The sequence below is a fragment of the Pleurodeles waltl genome, chromosome 7 (genome assembly GCF_031143425.1).
Source record: "Pleurodeles waltl isolate 20211129_DDA chromosome 7, aPleWal1.hap1.20221129, whole genome shotgun sequence".
NCBI classification, from domain to species: Eukaryota; Metazoa; Chordata; class Amphibia; order Caudata; family Salamandridae; genus Pleurodeles; species Pleurodeles waltl.
In genome coordinates this window covers 1,297,140,073-1,297,165,157 of record NC_090446.1, presented here as the reverse complement: position 1 = coordinate 1,297,165,157, position 25,085 = coordinate 1,297,140,073, and the positions used below count along the sequence as shown (strand labels likewise).

Below are 25,085 nucleotides of genomic sequence, written 5' to 3'. Positions count from 1 at the left end.
AATACCAGACATCAAATGCAGTACAGTCATTCACAGCAGGCGTATCTTCTCAATTTCTAGCCAGGGGACATTCCCTTCCCAAGAACAGTCCCAACCTGACATATTATTTAACCTGTTTCCATGTATTAGGTATGGTGAACTCGTGCAGACGTCAAGGGTTTGACTGCAGTTTTCAGTGCTGTGAATGTTTTGACTAATAGCACTTATATCCTGAAGGGTATATAGTTTGTTTCAAGACATGCTATGGATACGCTTAGGATGGTGAATAATTTGGTTATTGTAGACCCATAAGAATAATAATAACGATAATGATAATAGTAATAATAATAATCTTGTGTTTACTTCCCAGACATTGTAGTAAAAGAGTTCTAGCAGCCCTTAACTACAGTGGAAATGCATTCCTGATGTTCTTCAAGGCAGTGGGGTGATCACCATTGCTCTGTGGCTGTCTACTGTCCTGTGAGCCAATCCTCTACTTCCTGGTGAAGTCCCCTGCCTTCTCTGAGAAGCCTTTGCTATCCCCTGACTACCAACTGTGCCATTCCCACTGTATACTAGGCATCCTGCAGTGTCTGTGCCTCCACGCATCTTTTAACTGGTGGAGCATGTGGAATGTTACAGCTTCATTTCTGTCACAGTGTGCCCCACACCCTCACACCACAGTACATCCTGCAGCAGGAAATAGTCATCAATAGTAGGCTAAGTGGTTTGAACTACTTCTGGCAAAGTAAGAAGACTTCACCAAGAGCAATGCATTCTAATTTCACCCAAATTTGTGGATAAAGTATAAAACTATACAACCCAAGCAAAATAATCAGCATACAGCTCCCAGGATAGTAAATGTTCATGTTATTTTCCTTCTTCAGATAGCTATGTCTTCTTAAGCACGGTGGCATTCAGCTGAAATCTGGTGATCTGAGAAATTCAAGAAAATTCATCTATATCCTCCGATTACAAGTAAGGACCAATTATGTGTGGAAGTCCCAGGCATCTGGAATTCCAGTAACAGGCAGGAATCTTCGTACATAATTCCTCTTATTACAAGTTATTTCTGAAGGAATAGGGAATAACGCACGGGCCCAGATTAACCAGGCAGAATTCTACATGGAATTCACAATTCCATGTAAATTAATGCAGATATTGATCACCGGCACTGAGCAGGTGGTATATGCCTGCGAGGTGCCAGTGAGATGTGGGGAAGAGGATGGTGGTGGAGAAAAGGTGGGAGTGTAGTTACATTACATGCTCCCCCTTGTCTTGGTGTAGCGTTGGTTGGGGGCTGAAGGCTGGTGCCAAGTTCCTGCACCTGAAAAATCTTGGTGCTTGAATGCCAGCCCATTTATAATTTTGCACAGTGGAATTCCACACAAGAATTATGTTTCATTCAACATGTCTTCAGGCTTTGGGTGAGCAAATCACTAAATATACCAGGTTTTAATCATGCCAATGTATGTGAAAGGCTGCTGATCTCCACATTATCAAGGATATTGTGAGGGGGGCAGGTAGGGGATGTTATTTGTGGTGTTGTGACAGTGTTGTATAAGTACAGCAAGGAAGAAGGGCCCCCCCTTAACTGTCCATTCCAGGGGTTTCCACCAGATTTTGTTACGCCACTGGATAGCAGAAAACAACAATGTCACCAAAGGAGCCTACCTGCCACCCTGTGGGAAAGTAGGAGCTGCCAGAGGAGCTGGAAACGTTCCTGCCACAGCAGGACTCTCTCAGATCAACTGGGATCAATATAATTGCTCACCTAAAAGAATTAGTAGAAAACATTTGTTAGGTAAGACTGAGAGAAGATAGCCACCACTGAGCATCTACTGAATGGATATCCGCTTCTCACTGTCTCTCTACATAAAAAAAGTATTTTAAGCAATAACCATTTGCCCCAAAAAACGAGCCACGTTTTCAATAGGTTCAGCTAAGCTTTGCAGCAAACTAATCACATGTTTTGAAATATAGGGCCTGATTTAGATCTTGGCAGATGGGTTACGCCGTCACAACGGTGACAAATATTCTGTCAGCCGAAATACAAATCCCATAGGAAATAATGGGATTTATATTTCGGCGGATAGGATATTCGTCATTGTTGTGTTGGAGTAACACGTCCGCCGAGATCTAAATCGGACCCTTAATATATGCTCACGAAGCAATGGTTTAACAGAATAATCAACATCAACATACAGAGAATGATCTTAAATGGATCATTTTGGAAAAAATTGACCCGCTTAAATACACTGACTCAGATGCTTATAGAAGGAAACATGAGGTCTTTTGGATTTTTTTATTTGAATACAGTGGATAGAGGTCTGAATGATAGAAATCCATGGGAGAATGTATTCTAGCCAGTAGGATCAGACTCTCTAACCACTGATTCGCCTCCTTGGAACCGATTTTGTGGGAGTAGTGACTAATTTATGGTGGTTACTCCTCTTTACTACGCTTCTTTGATCTTAGGTAGGGGCATCATATCAAATCTTTTTGAGCTGTATTTTTCCCTTGCCTGGTTCCCGTTGTGTCTTAGTTTTCATTCACACATTTCAAGAATATTTATGTTTGCCTTTAAAGCTGGTCTTTTCTGTAGAGGTGGTCTGAATTACAGCTACATGGTTACATCTAGTCCACAGTTACTATAATTGTTTCCTAGGTAGATAAGCAGTTAAGTTGATTACTTATTTTTATAATTTATCATAATTTATCCACAGGCACCATGATTGCCTCCTAGGTAAGTAGGTTGTTAAACAAATTATTCATTTTTATAATTATCTGATTATTTCTGTATTATTACATTTCATTACTTTTTGTTTAGGTTTCAGTTTTTCAGAGGTTTAAGGTTTTATTAAACTTTTCAGCTTCATCTGGTTAGTCAAATCTGGCTCCATACTCCATTACATTATGGCGGCCGTTTTTGGATGTACTTTATCTGCTTGGACGGAATAGTCCGTTTTCTATGACGCTGACCTGGATGCGCGTATTTACGTGCTTTCGGATGCAGCAAGAATCCGTTTTGTTACCCTAGTTGGCGGCTTAGAGAGACGACGGACCGCGTACTTCTCTAAAGGGACCATTGGATTCCTGTAGTTATATGAGGCGGCCATTCAGACTAGTTGTGCAATTTTCAGTGTTGCCGATATGTAGAGTACCGGTGAGTACAATATGCTAAACATGGCTGTTTTAGCTTGAACACACTGCGGAATACATTTGGAACAGTAGATGCTTGATTACATACATGGGCTTTCTGGAGAGCGCTACTTGTTCCATGGGTTAATTTAGTATCGATTGAATGAGTAAACTGGGGACTTCTCCGGGCAGGCTTATTTAATATCTTTAATCTTTTGATTAGCCGATTAGTAGATCTAGGCTTTACTTGGGAGCAGAACGTTGTCGATATCTCCGTATTTTCAGAGATAACACTATGAAAGTTTTTCTTCTAAAGTTTATTCCTGTTGACTTTGTTTTCTTTTAGAGCCCGATTTATATTATACACACAGTGCAATGGATATAGGCCTTATATGGAGCCTTGTTCTTCATAATAAGTATTAGATGGAATGACACCAATAGGTGAGCCTGTACAGTCTTCCCTATTGGTTCCCTCATTCTCTTTTCTCTATCCTCATTTTGACAGCGTTATTTGCACAAGCTTTCTTGGAATTCTCTCCATCTGTGGGTTGATTATTGGGTCTTTTATTAGTTTTATTTAGTCACCTGACTATGAGATTCACTTCAGGGTGGTGTATACCTATCTCTATAGGGCACATGTATTATCCATTAACAACACAGAGGTTTGTGGTCTCTAATTTAATGTGGTGTGTTTAATTTTCACACTGGGTGTGTGGTGTATTTACACAAATTAGATTTTAGATTGAGCATTTTATTCACTGCTTTCTTATTCATTTATTTAGAGACTGACTGTATGGACGGAACCTCTCTTTCTGTACATTTTAATAAGCCTTGGACAATATATTTGTGCCCTGAGGAAGGTGTATGTCCTGCTGGCCACATTACACCGAAACGTACGTCAGCACGTTAGTTCACTAGGAGGACTCTACAAGTTAATGGACTGTGAATTTGATGTACAAGATGTACAAGATATCTACAATCTATACAGCAAAGGATTATATAAGGAGAAAATAACCTTCAAGGAATAGTTTGAATTGGAGATGTATCCTGGTCATTGGAGGACACTGACTTATATTTGATTTATTATATGTTTAAAGGATACGATGGGCAATAGTGTCTTCTCTAGTTGAACATGTGATGATATATATATTGACTAAGCAATTTTTCTATTCTATTTATTTTTTATTGATCAATTGGTGTGGTATACTTGGGTCTGAATGATGGTAGAGAGAGTTTTCAATTTTTTTGACCCTAGAGCGCTCGTACATATACATATATATAGATATCAGTGATTTATGATTAATAATACAATTATTCTTTGCATCATTTATAATAGTTTAGTTGTATTTATATGTGTATAATTTTCTTGCTCAACGTTGATTATTTGTTTCAGGATTCTTGTTGGAACCTTTTGTAGGATGTGGGTTTTCTCCATTTTGTCTTTAACAGAATAATCTACAATCTTCTCAACCTAAATGATTTACAATGAAGTACTGGATGGCGCCTCCTCTCAGCGTGAATGAAGAAGGCTATGAATTATTTTATTTTAGTGCTGGGAACAGATCAATTGTATTATACCTCTTACCAGCCTTTGATGATAATTAATATCAAAGACCGTTTAGGAAGGCTGATGGGAGTGATTTGCATGCTGGTACAAAAAGATTAAGGAGGCTTTGCCCCCACAATACCAGAGTGATCTCACAAGGTTACTCATGATTCTAGACGTAACTAAAGATATAATAATAATAATATACTGGCCATTGCTAAGCGGGATACCTGAAATGCATTTAAGTGTTGTAAGTAGTTTATGATACGTTGGATGGATCACAGCTAATATGGCCCAGACACTGTGCATTAAAGTGAGTGTGCTCCATAAACACTCATCTTGGCATTGATTATGGAACCCAGGGTCTGATGGACTTATCAAAGATTTGTGGATAATGAAAATGGGTAAGGTCTGCTTACTTTGTGTAACATTGTTCTATTTTATTATACATACCGGATCTCATCTGTGTAATTTCTAAAAATGTAAGCATTGACTCTAAACTAATTGGGTGAAATAGGTCAATGAGCGGTACCTGTGCAATAAGCATCCACAATAAGGGCGTCTGTCAAGTGAATGTAACATAATTGTTACTTATAGTATGACTTTGCATTCTGAGTTTCTAACACAACTTCTAAGAGACAAAGATTTGCTTGTTGGTTTGACTAGTTGATTTTGCAGGTAGTAAAGTCCACCTGATCGTTTTTATTTACTAAGAAAGAGCCTCCAATCAAACACACAATTTAAATTAAAGTGCTAGGTTTCAACAAAGCCTGTATCAATACATCTAACTTTAGAACTCATTCTGCATCTGGATAAGGAAACTATGAATAGTCCTTTATTTCAAAGGTTTGGACACTTACATCGACCCCAAACAATCCATAAGACAGTACCTATGAACCGCTTAAACCCAAAGGAAAGTACAGCATAGTATACCGTCAAGGTGCAGACTCACCAGTTTGTGCAAGTTTAAATAAATCTGCATGAAGTGTGATCTATTACGTCTCACATACTAAGAATATGTGCATGCACAGCTGCTGAACCTGATTCACAGCCATGTGAAAACAGAAAGTCTGGGCATCACCCCAGCTCTTCCCACATATGTCATACTACACCCACATGCATCTCCAATGAAAATATAGCAGGCATAAGACAGAGTGCAAGGATAACACAACAGTGGAAGTTATGTGGTAGATAAATGCCAGCTAACATACCATAATATCAGGTCAAGATCAGAAGGATTATCACAAAGGAAGTTCACTGGTCAGACCACAAAGCAATATCATTTGAGATTGAAGCTGACTTGGTTATTACTGCTGTGAGGTGGGCTCGGAGCCCCATCATTAAAGGCTTACTACCTGGCGGCACGGTTGCAGTGGTTTTAGAGGTGTTTGGTGGGGCGACACATGGGGGAGACATGCAGTGGATCCAGTCCCTAAAGGCCAACCACACTCCAAAACTTCTGGCTCCCCAAAGTCACACCCCAGTCTACATGGTCACTGCAAGTCATGGTCGCCAGCAGGTGTTTGACCAGAGTCTCCTATCTCACAAGTCATGTCTTACCATATGCCCCGGTATTTCCCCTGCAGGGCCTTCCATGATTTCTTGGTTCCTACTCAGCCACTGACCTACAAAGGTGGCATGAGCAGTCCCTGACCACAGTTAGTAACGTCACTGCGGAGGGCCAGCGCCTTACCTCTGATCAACTTATCTCTCACCATTATATCCCTCAAGGCCAATTTCTCAAATACACATAGCTATGCCTCACATGCTGTGTCCTCTGGTCCATGAGTGACGAGGAACCTAATACACACCCTAATATACAGACTTTGCTACACATGGGGGAAGCGTCAAATCCCTCCCCTCCACCAGCAGCAGCAGCTGCAAACCCTTTAATACAAAATGATAATAAACTATGTTTATTATCGTTTTGTATTAAAAGGGGCGGGGCACGGACTGTAACAAGCACTGAGGGGTGTGCACTGTGCACTCCCCTCAGAGGCATGTGTGTTTGGCTGACTGTCTTTAAACCCTAAACTGCTCTTGCCACTACCCACCCCAAACACCAAAATTACCCTTAACTCCTTTTACCACTACCCACCCATAAAACCAAAATGTACCCTTACCACTACCCACCTCGAAACGCTAAAATTGCTCAAACCTCTCTTTACAACTACCAACCCCAGAACCCGAAATGTTGCCTTACTATTATTTGTAATTTAGCGCATATGCAAATTCGTACCTTAAATATACTATGCGTGACAAAGGCATGCATGGTAAAGACATGCGTGATAAAGCCTGAGTGGTTAACCTGTTGGGTGCTTGGGATGTAACGGTTACGTACTGGGCAGCACCGCTTGAGTCCCCAGGATGTAACCGTTACATCCTGCACCAGACTTTCTGGGGAAGCGATAGCGCTCCCCCCTGTGGGCCTTCCCCTAACCCCCCAGGACAGGGCTGGAAGGAGAATCACTTCCTCTTCCAGCCCCGACCCTCCTCGCCCCTCCAGTGACGTCTGATGACGTCAGCACGCGATTGCGCGGTGACCTCATCAGAGGTCGCCTCTCATGCTTCCCGCGTGATCCGAGAAGAAACAGATTTGCTTCTCTTCGGTACAGGTCAGAGAAGCATGAAAAAGGAAGGAAAGGCTTTTCCTTCCCTTGTCATGTCTCTCTGAGTATTCCTGCAGCACTATCGCATAGCGATCATGCTGCAGGAATGCGCTTTGGCAAGGGTGCTCCCCAAGTGCCAATTTTATTTTTAGGCCTTTTCTGCGGGCAGATCGGCCTATATTAGTTAGGCCGATGTGCCCTCCTGGGGGGGGCAAAAGCCATTAGGCACCAAAGATTTTTTTTTTTTAATTGGCAGAAGCAGAGTGACTCCTTAGGCAAGGGTCGCTTCCCAAGGGGGAGTATTTTTTCAAAGGCCATTTCTGCCCCCTCCCCCAGGGGCAGATTAATTAGGCCGATCTGCCCCCGGGGGTGGGCAGATGCCACTATACACCAGGGATGTTTTTGTTTATATTGATAAGGGGAGCGACCCTTTAGGCAAGGGTAGCTCCCCAGGGGGCAATTTGTTTATTAGGCCTTTTCTGCCTCCTCCCCCCTGGGGGCAGATTGGGCTACATTAATTAGGCCGATCTGCCCACGGGGGCAGAAACCACTAGACACCAGGGAATTTTTTTGTTTGTTTACATTGATAAGGGGAGAGACCCCTTATGCAAGGGTCGCTCCCCAGGGGGCAATTTTTTTATTAGGCCTTTTCTGCCCCCAAAGGGGGCAGAAACCACCAGGCACCAGGGATTTTTTTTTTTTTTTTTACAGATGGGGAGCGACCCCTTAGGGGGGCAAATTTATTTTAGGTCATTTCTGGCCCCATTGGAGGCAGATCGGCCCATTTTTCTTAGGCCAATCTGCCCCCAAGGGGGGTAGAAACCACTAGACACCAGGGATTTGTTTTGCGCCAATTTCATGCAAGGGTCGCTCCCCTTGAGGGCAAATTTATTTTAGGCCATTTCTGTCCCCCTTGGGGACAGATCAGCCTATTTTTGTAAGGCCCATCTGCCCCCAAGGGGGCAGAAAGCCCACCAGAGACCAAGGAAGATTTTTTTTCAAAAAATGAGGGTGGGGGTAGGGCCATACCCCCACCCTAAATGGGACAAAGTTGTTCTGTCCACCGGTGGGCAGATGGGGCAGTTACCCTTGATCCACTCCCCCGGGGGGCAGAAAGCCTACTGGATGCCAGAGAATAAAAATTAAAAAATAGTGGGATGGTGGCTACCAACCAGTATGGGCATGGTTATGCCCCCACCCCAACTGAAGGGAGTAACAGTCTTTCATCTCTCCACCTGCACACTAAAAGATCTTATCCCAATAGCAAGCAAAAGGACATTTGATTATTTTGGGTTTTGGTTTTACATTTGGGCCATGAGAGCTTGTCTAACTCTCAAAATCGTCCCACTTGGAATGGTGAGGGCTGCACTTTTTGGACTTTGGGGCGCTGCCATGTAGAAAAAATCTACGAGACCTAGACACATCTGAAAACTAAACATCTGGTGAGTCCAGAATGGTGTGCTTCACATGCACCCTGCACCATTTTGTTACCCTCAATGACCTGCAAACCTCCAACTTTGCTTGAAATCACACATTTTTTTTCCCCCACATTTTTGTGATGGAACCTTCCGGAATCTGCAGGAATCCACAAAATTCCTACCACCCAGCTTTGCCGCATCTATACCAATAAAAATTCTACCCCACTTGTCAGCCTAAAAACATTTTTTAACAAACTGCCCTTTTGGACCCGATTTGATTACCCCTCATTTTCGACATGTTTTTGGCTCTTCCCTGTCACAGGCACTTGGCCCACCTACACAAGTGAATTATCATTTTTACTGGGAGACTGAGGGGAAAGTTGGGTGGTCGGAAATTTGTGGCGGTGCAGTGATCCCACACAGAAATGTGGGGAAAAATTTATTTTTTAGCTAAATTTGAGGTTTGCTAAGGATTCTGGGTAAGAAAACACTGGGGGATCCACAAAAGTCACACCTCCCTGGGCTCCCTCGGGTGTCTAGTTTTCAGAAATGTTTGGGTTTGGAATGCATGGCTGCTGAGCCTAGGGCGCAGGTGTCCCTCCTCCTGCAAAAACAGGTAGTTTTGTGTTTGATCATTTTGATGTGTCCACGTAGTGTTTTGGGACATTTCCTTTTGCGGGCACTAAGCCTACCCACACAAATGAGGTACCATTTTTATCGGGAGACCTGGGGAAACGCTGGGTAGAAGGAAGTTTGTGGCTCCCCTCAGATTCCAGAACTTTGCAGCGCATCACCAAAATGTGAGGAAAAAGTGTTTTTTTCCCAAATTTTGAGGTTTGCTAAGAATTCTGGGTAACAGAACCTGGTGAGAGCCCCACAAGTCACCCCATTCTGAATTCCCCTAGGTGTCTAGTTTTCAGAAATGTATAGGTTTGCTAGGTTTCCATAGGTGCCGGCTGAGCTAGAGGTCAAAATCCACAGCTAGGCACTTTTAAAAAAACAGGTCCGTTTTCTTTGGGAAAATGTGATGTGTCCACATTGCGTTTTGGGGCACTTCCTGCTGCGGGCACTAGGCCTACCCACACAAGTGAGGTACCATTTTTATCTGGAGAATTGGGGGAATGCTGGGTGGAAGGAAATTTGTGGCTCCTCTCACATTCCAGAACTTTTTATCACTCAAATGTGAGCAAAAAGTGTTTTGCCAGATTTTGAGGTTTGGGAAGGATTCTGGGTAACAGATCCTGGTGAAAGCCCCACAAGTCACCCCATCCTGGATTCCTCTAGGTGTCTAGTTTTGAAAAATGCACAGGTTTTGTAGGTTTCCGTAGGTGCCGGTTGAGCTAGAGGTCAAAATCCACAGCAAGGCATTTTCCCAAAAGGGCAAGCCCTCACACTTAGTAACTTTGCACCTAACCTTCAGCATGTGAATGTTAGACATATAGGTGACTTATAAGTTACTCCTACTTTCCTGGGTCCTGGGGTGGGGTCTCTTTTACACCCTTAGGGCCAGATGTAGCAAAATTTTGCGAGTCGCAAATGGCTCAATTCGCAATTTGCGACCCCGCAAAATCGGAAATGGGATGCAAAAATCCCATTTCCGACTCGCAAAATGCGACGCGAGCCGTTAACGACTCGCAAAATTTGCAACCCCATATTGCGACCCGCAAATAGCAAGTCGCAATTTGCGAGTCGCAAACCAAATGCAATAGCAACTCGCAAATCGCGACTAGTCGCAAAAAGCCCATTTTGCACTTCCAATTTACCACTAACGCAGAGCAGGTGGTAACCATTACCAAAGTATAAAAGGGGACCCAGAAGGCATCTGGGTTACTCAAGATGGCGGAGATATACCTGATAGCAGTGAGGAGGAGAGCCCACGCCGCCCAGCAGAGGAGGAGGAGGAGCCAGAGACAGGAGAAGATAAACAGAACAAGGCAGACACTCTTCCAGCAAACAGAGGAGGAAATATATGATAAATATAGACTTAGAAGCGCAGCTATACTAGATTTAATAGAATTACTCAAACCACAGCTAGAACGCCAGACTGTGCGCGGCTGCGCCATCCCTACGCATGTGCAAGTGCTATGCTCACTGCACCTCTTGGCCTCGGGTAGCTATCAGGGGGTCATTGCTGTGGCAGGTGGGGTATCCCAAAGTGCACTCTTGCGGTTCTTTAGGGCATTCCTAGACGCCTTACTCACACACATGTCCAGATACATATACCTACCCAGGAATGATGCAGAAATAAACAGCACCAAGTTGGAATTTTACAGGATTGCCGACTTCCCCCATGTCATAGGGTGTGTAGACGGGACACATATACAAATATGCCCTCCTGCAAACCTGGAATATCTGTTCCGCAATAGGAAGTGTACCCACTCACTCAACATACAGGTGGTATGTGACGCCCATTATGTTATCACTGACATGGTAGCCAAATTTCCAGGCAGTACTCATGACTCCTACATTTTTAGGCACAGTGGGATACACCAACTCCTGGAACGTGGGGAGTTTGGAGATGGATACCTCCTAGGTAGAGCTGAATACACCTTGAAGACATGCACACAGGTCAATGTGCAAACCACCCATGCCTTGCTAACATTGTACATTTTGTGCCAAACAGGTGACAGTGCATATGCACTACGTCCATGGATACTAACTCCGTACTTAACACCCAGCAATGATTGCGAGAGGCGATACAACAGTGCACATAAGAGGACCAGGAACATAATAGAACGTACCGTTGGACTGCTGAAAGCAAGGTTCAGATGCCTCCACCGAAGTGGAGGTGCCCTCCAGTATACCCCAATAACAGCTTTCAAAATAGTTGTTGCATGCGCTATACTGCACAACATTACCACCAGACGTGGGCTACTTCTCACCCCTGGAGACCCAGATTCTGAGGATGAAGAGCAAGAGCAACCACATCGCCATCATGGGGATAGAAGCATCGCAAATCAAGGCAGACTGAGACGGGAACACATTGCAAACCAATACTTTGGAAGGTACGTGCCAACTTTTACCATACTCACCAATATAACACACAAAGAGTCCATGTGTTAGGTGGAAAGAACAAGTGATTTAATAAGTGCAAATAACAAAACTATGTACAATAGGAACAGTTCAGGGGCTTCAATAGTCCACCTGGCATGGGACACATTGACGTCATGTGCCCCAACCCCAAGGACTGTGAGGAGCTCAAACTCTACGGTGGGCTCGGCCAGCCTGGCTGGTACTAGGGGGGTCAGCAGTGCTTTGCCTTGTGCTTCCACTGCGAAGCACCCTGGTGTCACCGGCAGAGACACTGCTGACAGTGGAGCCCTCCTCACTGTCCTGTGGCGTGTCGCCTGTGCCCCTGGCCACCTGCCGTGCCTCCATGAGGTCTATAGCATGGCTGAGCCGGCCCAGGCCCCGTGCCACGTCACCAGCAAAGTGGCCCATGTCCACCTGGAGGCTGACTGTGCGCCTAGACAGCCCTGTTGTGTTCACAGCCAGCCTTACTATAGAATAGGACATCCTGTCCAGGCGGTGCAGCAGCTGGCGATCCCTGCGCTGTGCACTCTCACTCTGCGTTAGCAGTCCTGCCACTAGTTGGCGCATGGAGGTTGCAAGGTCACCCATGTTGGTACTGATCACCTGCAACTCCGAATGTACCTGCTGCATACTGTTGGCATGATTGCGTTCAAAGCGCTGCAATGCCCCACTAATCCTCCTTAATTCTTGGGTTTGCAGGCGCTGACCCTGTAGAAGGGCAGCCTCGGTTGGTGATGTGGAGGCATGCCCTGACGCTGCCTGCCGCTCTGATGTTGATGTTCCACGTCGCCTGCGAAGCGGTGGAGGCCCTGTGTTGTCTCCCGTGGCACTCTGGCTCCTACCTGGTGCAGGCTCACACACCACTACTGCAACAGGTGTTTCCTGAGGGGACATGGTGTCGGAGGTGCATGTAGCAGTGGTGGCTGGTCCTGTTCTCTCCTGTGTGTGCTGGTTGACCAGTGGCCCCTGGCTGCTTGGGCTGCTGGGGGTGTCTTGTGGGAGACCTGTGGGACATAGGGAACACACTGTCAGTTTCTACTATCTGTTATCAACTTCCTAATAAACTATTGCCTATGAACTGCCTACTGTACTACATTGCCCATAATGCATCATTCTGGTGTTTGATACTCTGAAATGGAACTATTTTGGTTGTGCATGCTCCTGTGTACAAGGTGGGTGGGGGTATGGCGTTAATGAGGATACATGCATGTCACATGGTACTCACCGGTTGATGGTCCTGGCTCAGAGGTGTCCAGATCTCCCATCCCGCTTACAGCCTCAGGCTCAAGGGTCTCTTCTACCCTTTCCTCCAGGGGTGTGGGTGGTGGTACTCTCGATGGTCCCCCTCCTGTACCTCTCATCTCCCGGAGCCGCTCTGCCACCCTCTCCTTGGTCCGGGAGCGCAGGTCATACCACCTTTTCTTCAATTCTTCCACACTCCGGTGGCTGACTCCCAGGGAGTTTACTTTCTCCTGGATCTCCTGCCAGAGTCTTCTCTTCTCTGTCTCTGGCACGGTGAGGGCTGCCCTGCCAAACAGCTGGTCATGGTGCTGACAGCACTCATCAGTCAGCACCTCCAACTCCTTTTCAGCAAACTTCAGTTTCCTCTTCCTTGGATTTTCAGCCATGGTTGCAGGAGCTCTGTTTGTTTGCTGTGCTGAAGTTGAAATGGGTGTGGTCCTCCCTCCTCCCGGGTGTATTTGTAAACTTCCTGGCTGTTATGTCATCATCATGTGCCAGGAAGTGTTTTCCAGAGTGTTCTGAAGTGTTTTCCAGAGTGTTCTGCAGCACCTGCATTCAATTTTCAGCACAGTCGCAATTTGTGACACCCACTCGCAAATTGCGTGTCCGTTTTTTGCGCGGTCGCAAAAAGCGACCTCGCAAACAGCGGACTCGCTATCTGCGGTGCGACTCCGTGTGTGAGTCGCAAATTGTCCTCGCATTTTCTACCTGCATTGCAGTACGAGTCGGTAATTGCGAGTCGCAAAGAATCGCAATTTGCGAGTCGCTAATTTTTACCTACCTACATCTGGCCCTTAGTGTTTTCTCACACTCCCAGCGACCCTCTACACACTACACTTGCCTAGGGGTAAATTTGTGGTTCGCAGTCCATTTACTTAGTATATGGTTTGTGTTGCCCCTAGGCCTATTGCATCCTATTGTGTTTTACAGTGTTTGCACTACTTTCTGACTGTTTTACTTACCTGATTTGGTTAGTTGTGTATATTTTATGTATGTTACTTCCCCGCTAAGGGAGTATATCCTCGGAGATATTTTTGGCACATTGTCACTAAAATAAAGTACCTTTATTTTTAGTAACTATGAGCATTCTTTCTTATGATATAGTGCCTATATGATATAAGTGGTATTGCATGAGCTTTGCATGTCTCCTAGTTCAGCCTAAGCTGCTCTGCTACAGCTACCTCTATCAGCCTAAGCTGCTAGAACACTACTACACTCTACTAATAAGGGATAACTGGACCTGGCATAAGGTATAAGTACCATTGGTACCTACTACAAGCCAGGCCAGCCTCCTACATTGGTGGTGCAGCAGTAGGATAAGTACTTGTAACTGCTTTACCACTTTGTCATTGGTGCTTTTCATAAGAAAATCATATTCTTAATACTTAGAAATATACACAAGTAAACTTAACAGTCTTACTTTCACTCTACAAAGTTTCTAAAAAGTTTGAAAAAGTTTTTTCTCTCTTTTCTTGAAAGCTCAAAACGTTTTCTCCCCCCACCCCCCCTAACCTCTTTCTTTTCACCATGTCTATGGTAGAGGCTACTCCCCAGGTTGTAAAAGCAACTAATGACAACCTTAACTTTAAAAGTTTGAGGAGGCCTCTGTATAGAAAGAGGTTTAGGGATTGGCAAGAACCCTACCAAAGATCTCCTTCTTAACGTTCTCCTTGAAAGTGACCAGAATCAGACTGATCAAACCCAGGATCAGGAGGTTGAGGGGGGGTGTGCCCAGATAGATTCAGGGGAGGGCCCTGAGAACTCTGGGGAGGGTACTTCCAAAGACCTTTCACTTAACAGGCCATCTAGTGAAGCTGGTAGTGGGAGGGGGTCACACAGCAGTAGGACACCTTTTACTCCTAAAGGCCAGGTAACTAGGGTTCAGGCAGTCAGAGAAAGGTCCACTTCTGCACATTCTCACATTTCCTCTGTATCAGAAGCTTCCCAAACCTCCCACACTGAGGATAACACCCGAGACAGGGAACACAGAAAGCTGAGGTTGGAAGAGGCCAGACTGAGGCTAAAGTAGCAACAGTTGGCCTTAGATAGGGAATACCTAGATGTAGAGAGAGAAAGACAGAAGTTGGGGTTAGTTCCCCATGGTGACAGCAACAGCAGTAATCTTGATAGTCATCCTGTTAGAGAAACACATTCAAGAAACCTGCATAAGATTGTCCCCCTTTACAAGGAGGGGGTGACATAAACAAGTGGTTTTCTGCACTTGAGAGGGCCTGTATGGTAAAATTAGTCCCTCAAAGGCAGTGGGCTGCTATATTGTGGTCATCTTTCATTGGCAAAGGTAGAGACAGACTCCTTACTGTCAGGGAGAGTGATGCCAACAATTACAAAGTTTTGAAGGATGCACTCTTAGATGGATTTGGCTTAACCACTGAACAATACAGGATAAAGTTCAGAGATACCAGAAAAGAGTCCTCTCAAGACTGGACAGACTTTGTAGACTATTCAGTGAAGGCCTTGGAGGGATGGTTACTTGGCAGTAAGATGACTGACTATGAAAGCCTATATAATCTAATTTTGAGAGAGCATATCTTGAATAATTGTGTGTCAGACCTGTTGCATCAGTACTTGGTAGACTCAGATCTGACCTCTCCCCAAGAATTGGGAAAGAATCCAGACAAATGGGTCAGAACAAGAGTGAGCAGAAAATCTCATACAGGGGTGACAAGGATGGCAAGAAGAATGGTGGTAAGTCTCATGACAAGGGTGGGAACAATAACAAAAATAATTCTGAGTCTTCATCAGGTACACAAAAATCCTCTGGGGGAGGTGGGTCCAAATCCTCTTCTCACGATCAAAAGAAGCCATTGTGTTATTTATGTAAGAGTAAAGGCCATTGGGCAAGTGATCCCACTTGCCCAAAGAAAAACACCAAGGCTCCCACCACCACAACCCCAACTGCGTCCATTAGTGACCCTAGTAATAGCAGTGGTGGTGGGAAGAACCCTACAAATAGCCAGACAAAGGGTGTAGCTAAGCTCACCATTGGTAATGTGGCAGGGTTGGTCTAGTTAGGGAGACCACAGAGGCTGTTTTAGTCTCTGATGGTGGTATTAATTTTGCCACCTTAGTTGCTTGTCCCCTTAATATGGGTAAGTACAAGAAACTACCCCTAATAAATGGTGTTGAGGTTGAGGCCTACAGGGACACAGGAGCCAGTGTCACCATGGTGATAGAGAAACTGGTTGCCCCTGAACAACACCTACTTGGTCAACAGTACCAAGTGATTGATGTTCATAACAACACTCTTAGCCACCCCATGGCTGTTGTGAATCTCAACTGGGGTGGAGTGGATTACTGGCCTAAAGAAAGTTGTGGAAGCCATTGATTTACCTGTAGACTGCTTACTAGGAAATGATTTGTAAACATCAGCTCGGGCTGAAGTTGAGTTGAAGGCTCATGCAGCAATGCTGGGCATTCCAGGGCATATCTTTGATCTCACAAAGGCTCAGGCCCAGAAGCAAAGAGGACAGGGAAACTTGGATCCTGGAAAAATGGACCAAGTGCTCCCAAAAGCTAGGGGTAGGAAGGATAAATCCTTGCCCACTATCTCCCTCCCTCTCCAGAAGATTCCCCTTTTGAGGAATAGGAATCCTCTCCCTTTGCAGAACCTACACCAGAGGACCTGGCAGCTGACACTGCTGAGCTTTTGGGTGCAGGGGGGGCCTGCTAGGGAAGAGCTGAGTGTGGCACAGCAGACCTGTCCCACACTAGAGGGTCTTAGACAGCAAGCTGTCAAACAGCAAAATGGGGATGTCACTGATACCCACAAAGTCTATTGGGAAGACAACCTTCTCTATACTGAGGCAAGGGACCCTAAACCAGGTGGATTGGGGTGGATTAGACTGGAGTGTATGGATTGAGGTTGATTGGGATGGACTGGATTGTAGTGGAGGTGAAGTGGACTGGAGTAGGATGGGTTGGAGTCAGATGGATTTGGGTGGTGTGGTTTGGGGTGGATTCTGGAGATTGGATTGGAGTGGGTTGGATTGGATTTGGTTGTGGAGGATCGGACTGGGGGTAGACTGGAGTGTGATGGAATGGTGTGGGGGGATTGGATGGTGTGTGGTGAGGCTGACTAGATTGGTGTGGGATGGTTTGGATTGAGTGGGATTGGTTGGTGTGGCATGGATTTGATTGTGGTGTATTGGTGTGGGGTAAGGTGTGATGGATTGGAGTGGGCTGGAGTGATGGATTGGATTGGGGAGGATTGGAGTGGGGCAGATTGGATTGAAGTGGGTTGGTGTTGGATGAATTGGATTGGGAGGATTAGAGTGGGGTGGGATAGACTGGATTGGGGTGACTGGTTTCAATTAGATTGGAGTGAGGTGCATAGTGGAGTGGATTGGATTGGTTTGGGTAGATTGGATTGGGTGGATTGGATTGAGTGGGGTGGGGTGGATTGGTGTGGGTGAGGTGGGGTGGATTGGAGTGGGGCAGACTGAATCAGAGAGCGGCAAATTGGACTGGAGTGGATTGGTGTTGGGTGGATTGAAGTGGGATGGACTGGAGAGTACTGCACAATTATGTTTTAAAGCATAATTTCGGAAATTACATAGAAGAAAATAACAATGTTGCTTTGCAATACTTAGAACAAGATAATCATTATCTTTGGAGAACAGCGCCCACGAGCAAAAACAAAATAAAACATGAGTGTGAAGTGAAAAAATAAGACTCGGCTAAATAAAAGTTAACTATAGAAAATAAAACTGCAAATGTGTTTGTCCTATCTCCTTGTTTTTGCAGTCCTTCGCTTTCTGTTTTCATGGTACTAGACGTTAAAAAAACAAAAAAACAAATCAAAATAGTACCTCAATGACGCCGGGAGCAGAGGACAAGTACTGATTAAGTTTAATCAATCAGTGCTTGATCCCTGCGCCACAGAAAGGAACGAAAATGATGCTTGGCCTGCAGTAACCAATAACAAGGCTGTAAAGAGGAGTGCCACACAAGGCAACAAATGGTAAACTTTTTGTTAACAACACTGTCTCACAAGTGAGACACAGGCGCTAGCGCATGCTATAATAGGCTCGACCCTAAAAAGAACAAAGGTTACAGGCAGTTTGCTAAACTATCATACCATTTCTTTGCTTTGAAAATAAAATGTACCCAACACATTTGCAACTTTTAAAAAATAGACAAAGTCTCACTATAGTGCATTTATACCTACAATGTTAAATAAATACCATGTAATAAATATGTTTGACCCATGCCAATACAGTTTCCACCAATATGGGCAACCAGTATAAGCACAATTCCTGAAGGCAGTGCTTCCACAGATCTCTGACTTTGCACTGATGAAGATTTATGACTTCCAGGAATCCACAGAAGTTTACAGAGTAGGTCTTTCCAATTTTCCAGGTGTACTCCTAGCAAACGTTTGTGAATCCCATTTTAGAATGAGATATTATTCATGTGCATATTTGCTCATGCGCAAATCCACCAAGTAAACATCACTTTTTAAAACTTTTTTTTTCCTGGAGTAAAATAATGACAACCCCTTGCCCCCGTTTTCCATTTTGGAGAAAATGCCTTCCAAACCTGGAAAATGTTCTCCTCCTGTCTTTGTCAGGTGTAAAACGTCAATATTTTCTAGGGTGGAAAAGGATGAGAGGCGTTGGTCAATATCTTTAAAAATTAACATTTGTAACACAAATTCACAGGACATTCCAGCCCTGGAATAACCACATCATGTAAATTACGCACATGAAACTCTCCATGCGATATAAGCTGTTTTAAACTGTCTCCATGCTAAAATAAGATGTCTCCATGCTAATTCAGGGTCCATCCAAAATGGATTCCACTAGTCCCAGTAATCAGACACGCACCACAAAGAGTCCTACTACCGCACACATACTAAACATGCACATTCTCAACACTCAGGAGAAAATGTCACAGCAAGTGTGTGGAGTTTCTAAAAAGGCAGAACATTTTACACGAGAGGGGTTAGTGCATTACCCTATGCTTTGACAGAAAAAGAGGTCTGGTCATACTATGGTTCACAAATTAGGATTTAAGTGCCCCAGCACATGGACAATAGTTCCATGTCCTTCACGAGGGCATGCTTTGGGCACCCCTCAAAGTCACAGACCAGGTTCTGGATCTTACACTGCCTTGGACAGAGGGAGGCCTCTGTGTGGCGAACACACACACTCTCTCACTCTCTCTCTTGATTAGCGTGCTTGCAAGGTCAAACAAAAAGCCAGGATAACAGTTTCACAACAAGCTGGATAATGACCTTTATGATGCAGGGGTCATTATAGTCCCAAACACTCGTCGGGTAGCATGCTGCACCTATTACACTAGTATGGTCTAGTTTCTAGGTTGTACGCCACGCCCTTAATTACATAGACAGCGCCTCTTGTAAAGAGCCCTAGTGATGGTTCTTTTGCCTCAGCGGTTTGACACCCTCCTCCCCTTCTTTTTCATCTCACTTAAGCACTGAAGATGCGTTAGAGGCAGTGGCTGTACCCAATGGCCTATACAAGCAAGGAAAGCACGCAGAGCTGGAGTCCATGTATATTTAAGCATACATGCACAACATAAACATATAAGATGCAATACTGCACAAATACCACTACACAGCCTGTTCCAGGGAGGCCCTAAGATGCATTAAAAATTCCAGGCAGTACACAGGTATGCACCCAGGGGCCAGATACACCGTATAAAAATTTAACAGATACGATGTTTCCTTCAGAGGCGGCTGGGGAACTACGTCTGACAAGCAAAAAGCACAAGAAACAAACCGCTAAAAGGGGCTCACCCACTCGAGCATCTGCGCCCAGCTTGAGATCCACTGTTATCCATTTCCTCCTCCGGGCAGGGAGTGTCGGCAAACTCCTCTAGCCTTTCAAAACTGTATGTAGGGTGCTCGAGGCGCCCGCAAAGATGGCTCTAAAGGCAGATATACTTTGCAGACCGTGCCTTCCTTTCTTCCAAGGTCTGCCTCACAATTATTTCCCGCGGGTGTGAATGGGCAGGAAGAGGGAATTAATGAAAATTTACCTGGAATGGTTATCTGAATTCCCGGTCGTCGTATTATACCAGTTTTAATAGGAAAATGACGTGTCTTCTAGTGCATCAGCTGGCACGCAGCCCGCTAGGGAATGCCGCCAGTTTTTCTCGTGATATGTCCATGCACAGGCGTGGATTGTCGAATAGCATATATTTTTAAAAATAATCTTTGGGAGACTGTAGATGGTGGGTTTTACCTAATTCGCGTAAAGTAACGTTTTACACGATTTTCTCTATTATTTCAGAGAGCATTTTGGGGGAACTGTACACACTTTCCAGTTTGGGGGTTTAGTCGCTTAGTTAATCTGCTCAGAAAACCTTTTCACGGTAGGTTGAAATCCTTATACTATCACCCAACTCCTTCGCCTTTCTGACGTCGAGGGGAACAGCCGAATACCACCCTGAGTTAACAGTTTTCAAAAAGCAGTCTCAAGTCTCTGATGTCAACAGGCTGATGATGTCGAGTCTATTCTAGGCAAACAATTGAAAAGATCAGGAGTTTCTGTTCTCTGCTCTTTTCACTGAAAGCCAGTGAGGGCTTTTACACAAGGGTGTGACGTGCCATGCCAGTAGTGTCCACAGAGGTCTTTCGGGACAGCGGTTTGCAGCCGCTGCGTCATCTCCAAAAGATAATGGTATATCCTTAGGTACCCACTAATGACAAAATCCACGCGAGAGATCACAACACCTACTGTAGCCTGGAGGTTTCAAGGAAGAATTAAATATTTACAATTTATTTTAATTGATCTAGGCGACAAAAATCAGAATTGATTAAAGTTGACCCTTGATCTTTCGTAGAGACAGTTTGACACATTACAGGGAGTGCAGAATTATTAGGCAAATGAGTATTTTGACCACATCATCCTCTTTATGCATGTTGTCTTACTCCAAGCTGTATAGGCTCGGAAGCCTACTACTAATTAAGCATATTAGGTGATGTGCATCTCTGTAATGAGAAGGGGTGTGGTCTAATGACATCAACACCCTATATCAGGTGTGCATAATTATTAGGCAACTTCCTTTCCTTTGGCAAAATGGGTCAAAAGAAGGACTTGACAGGCTCAGAAAAGTCAAAAATAGTGAGATATCTTGCAGAGGGATGCAGCACTCTTAAAATTGCAAAGCTTCTGAAGCGTGATCATCGAACAATCAAGCGTTTCATTCAAAATAGTCAACAGGGTCGCAAGAAGCGTGTGGAAACACCAAGGCGCAAAATAACTGCCCATGAACTGAGAAAAGTCAAGCGTGCAGCTGCCACGATGCCACTTGCCACCAGTTTGGCCATATTTCAGAGCTGCAACATCACTGGAGTGCCCAAAAGCACAAGGTGTGCAATACTCAGAGACATGGCCAAGGTAAGAAAGGCTGAAAGACGACCACCACTGAACAAGACACACAAGCTGAAACGTCAAGACTGGGCCAAGAAATATCTCAAGACTGATTTTTCTAAGGTTTTATGGATTGATGAAATGAGAGTGAGTCTTGATGGGCCAGATGGATGGGCCCGTGGCTGGATTGGTAAAGGGCAGAGAGCTCCAGTCCGACTCAGACGCCAGCAAGGTGGAGGTGAAGTACTGGTTTAGGCTGGTATCATCAAAGATGAGCTTGTGGGGCCTTTTCGGGTTGAGGATGGAGTCAAGCTCAACTCCCAGTCCTACTGCCAGTTCCTGGAAGACACCTTCTTCAAGCAGTGGTACAGGAAGAAGTCTGCATCCTTCAAGAAAAACATGATTTTCATGCAGGACAATGCTCCATCACACGCGTCCAAGTACTCCACAGCGTGGCTGGCAAGAAAGGGTATAAAAGAAGGAAATCTAATGACATGGCCTCCTTTTTCACCTGATCTGAACCCCATTGAGAACCTGTGGTCCATCATCAAATGTGAGATTTACAAGGAGGGAAAACAGTACACCTCTCTGAACAGTGTCTGGGAGGCTGTGGTTGCTGCTGCACGCAATGTTGATGGTGAACAGATCAAAACACTGACAGAATCCATGGATGGCAGGCTTTTGAGTGTCCTTGCAAAGAAAGGTGGCTATATTGGTCACTGATTTGTTTTTGTTTTGTTTTTGAATGTCAGAAATGTATATTTGTGAATGTTGAGATATTATATTGGTTTCACTGGTAATAATAAATAATTGAAATGGGTATATATTTTTTTTTGTTAAGTTGCCTAATAATTATGCACAGTAATAGTCACCTGCACACACAGATATCCCCCTAACATAGCTAAAACTAAAAACAAACTAAAAACTACTTCCAAAAATATTCAGCTTTGATATTAATGAGTTTTTTGGGTTCATTGAGAACATGGTTGTTGTTCAATAATAAAATTAATCCTCAAAAATACAACTTGCCTAATAATTCTGCACTCCCTGTACTATTCCCAGACTTCTTACTTCTCCCGCTGGAGGAGAACATACAAGGAAGAAGGAAGGCCGGGTCTCCTTTGGCCACTGAGTAACTGCAGTCTTTGTAAGATTTAATTTTAGGTGGTTGGTTCACATACATCTGACTCTTTCAAAAAGATTAAATTAGTGGCATAACGCAAAATGATGGATCTCCCCTGCAGGATGTGTTGAGAAGATTCTGAGATTCCCATTCAGCCCTGCCAAGTTTCTTATGCCCATGCATGACTAGATGAATCCCAGGGACTTGCAGTACTGTTTATTGCATTACACATAAAGACTACAAGTCCCAGAATTCGAAGAAAACAAATCTTGACTGGCGCAGCATATCACTTATGGACCAGCAACATGTACATATGTCATGGATATCCATATGCTTTGGGCTGAATGGGAGGCCTCTGAAGGGTGCTCTCCTCCCTTTCCTAGCAAGGGCTGCAAAGGCCTGAGTTATGCCCCTGGATGGAATCCAAAGACCTGCTTCTCTTCCTGAGTGAGTTTCAAAATAAACTGGGCAATATCTGCATAACTGTAAAAAATAATTCTTGATGCTGTCCAATGGAAGTACGACATTCCTTTTGTAGGTCAGCTGAGTAGGCAGTTCGTACAGATTTCTACAGCAGACATGATAACCCAACAAGTTCTACTATTCAGCTTGACTGTGCCTCGGAGAAAGACCATCGTGCTAGAGTAGTGTCGCTCAAATTTAAGAGGACTGACTCTGAAAAGCTGGTTGGCTTAAGTGGTGTCAGCCACTTTGTCAGGCTTGATAGCAGTCACAGAACATCTGGCAAAACAATGCCGGTTTTTGACACTGACCACCCATATGGGCCGGGTCATGTGATGACATGTCACGTTAATAATGCTCATAAAGTGGGCTGCAACCTAAAAAGGTATTCGGGTGCTAAGGTAAAAAAAAGGCTTAGCAACATACTGTGGACAAATTATTGTGTAACAAGCCAGGTCTTAAAAGCTTTTTGAAAGGGAGAAGGAACAGAATTCCAAAGTGGGATTGCTATAGCCAAAAGCCCCCGTCACCCACTCTTACATGACAGAATTTGAAAAAAAAATTATAACAAAAAGATAATAATAAAGGATTGTAGCTTTCAAGATGGAGAATACTGGTGAAACTTACTTTGTCGATAGCAAGGGTTCCGGCCAAGAAGAGGCCGATGAATCAGGGAAAGAGATCTTAAGCTGACCTGCTTAGAGATCGGGTGCCAGTGCAAAGTATTCGAAGACGGTGAAGCAGAAGATGACCAGGGCATTCTACGGCCAGTCTTGCAACAGTATTCTGAATGCACTGAAGCCATTTAACAGCACAGAAGATCTGTGTAAAAGGAATTACAGTACTCCAGGTGACTAAGAATTGTCTCCTGAATCACTAAAGGCCAGACTTGTAATGGCAGAAAAGAAATAATTTTGTGCAACATACACATAAAAGAAAAACAGGTTGCAGATACATGGATAACCTGACTAGTTAATGGCAATTTATCAAAATGAAAGCTCAATTTACGCACTGCACCCAACAGAGCTGGTATAGTTCCTAAAGAGGCAGGCTAAAATAATTGGAAAGGGCAGGACAGCCATAGGCAGGAAAAACAAGATCTCTGCATTTCGAAGAGTTTTCAATCAGTCAGATGGCAACAGCCACCAAGCAGTCTTGAAACACCGCACAGAGATCAAGAACTGAATTAGCCACATAAATTATGATCTTGGTGTCATCCGCAGAATTCATAAAATTGACACCAAAGAAACGAATCAACTAGGTCAAAGGGGGAACATAAATATTAAAGAGTTGGGCTAAATGAGGAGCCCTTTGCAACTCTCTGCTGCAGACCCGTAAACCCAGAACGAGAGGAGGGCAGATGGACGCCAGACATCTGAACCCGAGATAGGGCGTGATCCACTAAAAGGCCGGTCTTTGAATACTGACTGTTAGACCTGACAGCCTTAGGGTAGTCACCCCTAACTTTTTGCCTGCCTCCCTCCACTTTGTGGACACTGTTTTTGCTGGTTTTTAGACTCTGCGCACTTTACCACTGCTAACCAGTGCTAAAGTGCATATGCTCTCTCCCTTAAAACATGGTAACCTTGAATCATACCTGATTGGACTATTAATTTACTTATAAGTCCCTAGTAAGGTGCACTTTATGTGCATAGGGCTGGTAAATTAAATACTACTAGTGGGCCAGCAGCACAGGTTGTGCCACCCACTTAAGTAGCCCCTTTTATTGTCTCAGGCCTGCCATTGCAAGGCCTGTGGGTGCAGTTTCACTGCCACCTCGACTTGGCATTTAAAAGTACTTGCCAAGCCTAGAACTCCCCTTTTTCTACATATAAGTCACCCTTAATGTGTGCCCTAGGTAACCCCTAGAGCAGGGTGCTATGTGGGTAAAAGGCAGGACATATACCTGTGTAGTTATATGTCCTGGTAGTGTAAAACTCCTAAATTCGTTGTTACACTACTGTAAGGCCTGCTCCCTTCATAGGCTAACATTGGGGCTGCCCTCATACACTGTTGAAGTGGCAGCTGCTGATCTGAAAGGAGCAGGAAGGTCATATTTAGTATGGCCAGAATGGTAATACAAAATCCTGCTGACTGGTGAAGTCGGATTTAATATTACTATTCTAGAAATGCCACTTTTAGAAAGTGAGCATTTCTTTGCACTTAAATCCT

General features: G+C 44.4%; 1 protein-coding gene across 13 annotated transcripts in view; it reads right to left on the bottom strand.

Moving 5' to 3' along the window:
* Window positions 1-25,085, bottom strand: part of CCDC106 (coiled-coil domain containing 106) — a 289,790-nt gene that overhangs the window by 151,102 nt on the left and 113,603 nt on the right. For 4 of the 13 annotated variants that reach the window (XM_069200559.1, XM_069200550.1, XM_069200553.1 and 1 more), the window contains exons 1-2: window positions 19,750-19,804; window positions 1,654-1,753 (exon numbers count right to left, since the gene is read on the bottom strand). The exons of 2 other annotated variants lie outside the window; for them this stretch is intronic. Coding sequence is in view for 4 of the 11 variants with exons in the window: in XM_069200547.1 (XP_069056648.1) it covers window positions 19,750-19,793 (44 nt within the window). In the remaining 7 variants the exon portion in view is untranslated. Of the gene's footprint in view, window positions 1-1,653; window positions 1,754-18,527; window positions 18,579-19,749; window positions 19,858-25,085 lie in introns of those variants that run through there. 7 more of the 13 variants (XM_069200547.1, XM_069200549.1, XM_069200560.1 and 4 more) reach the window with 6 other exon arrangements.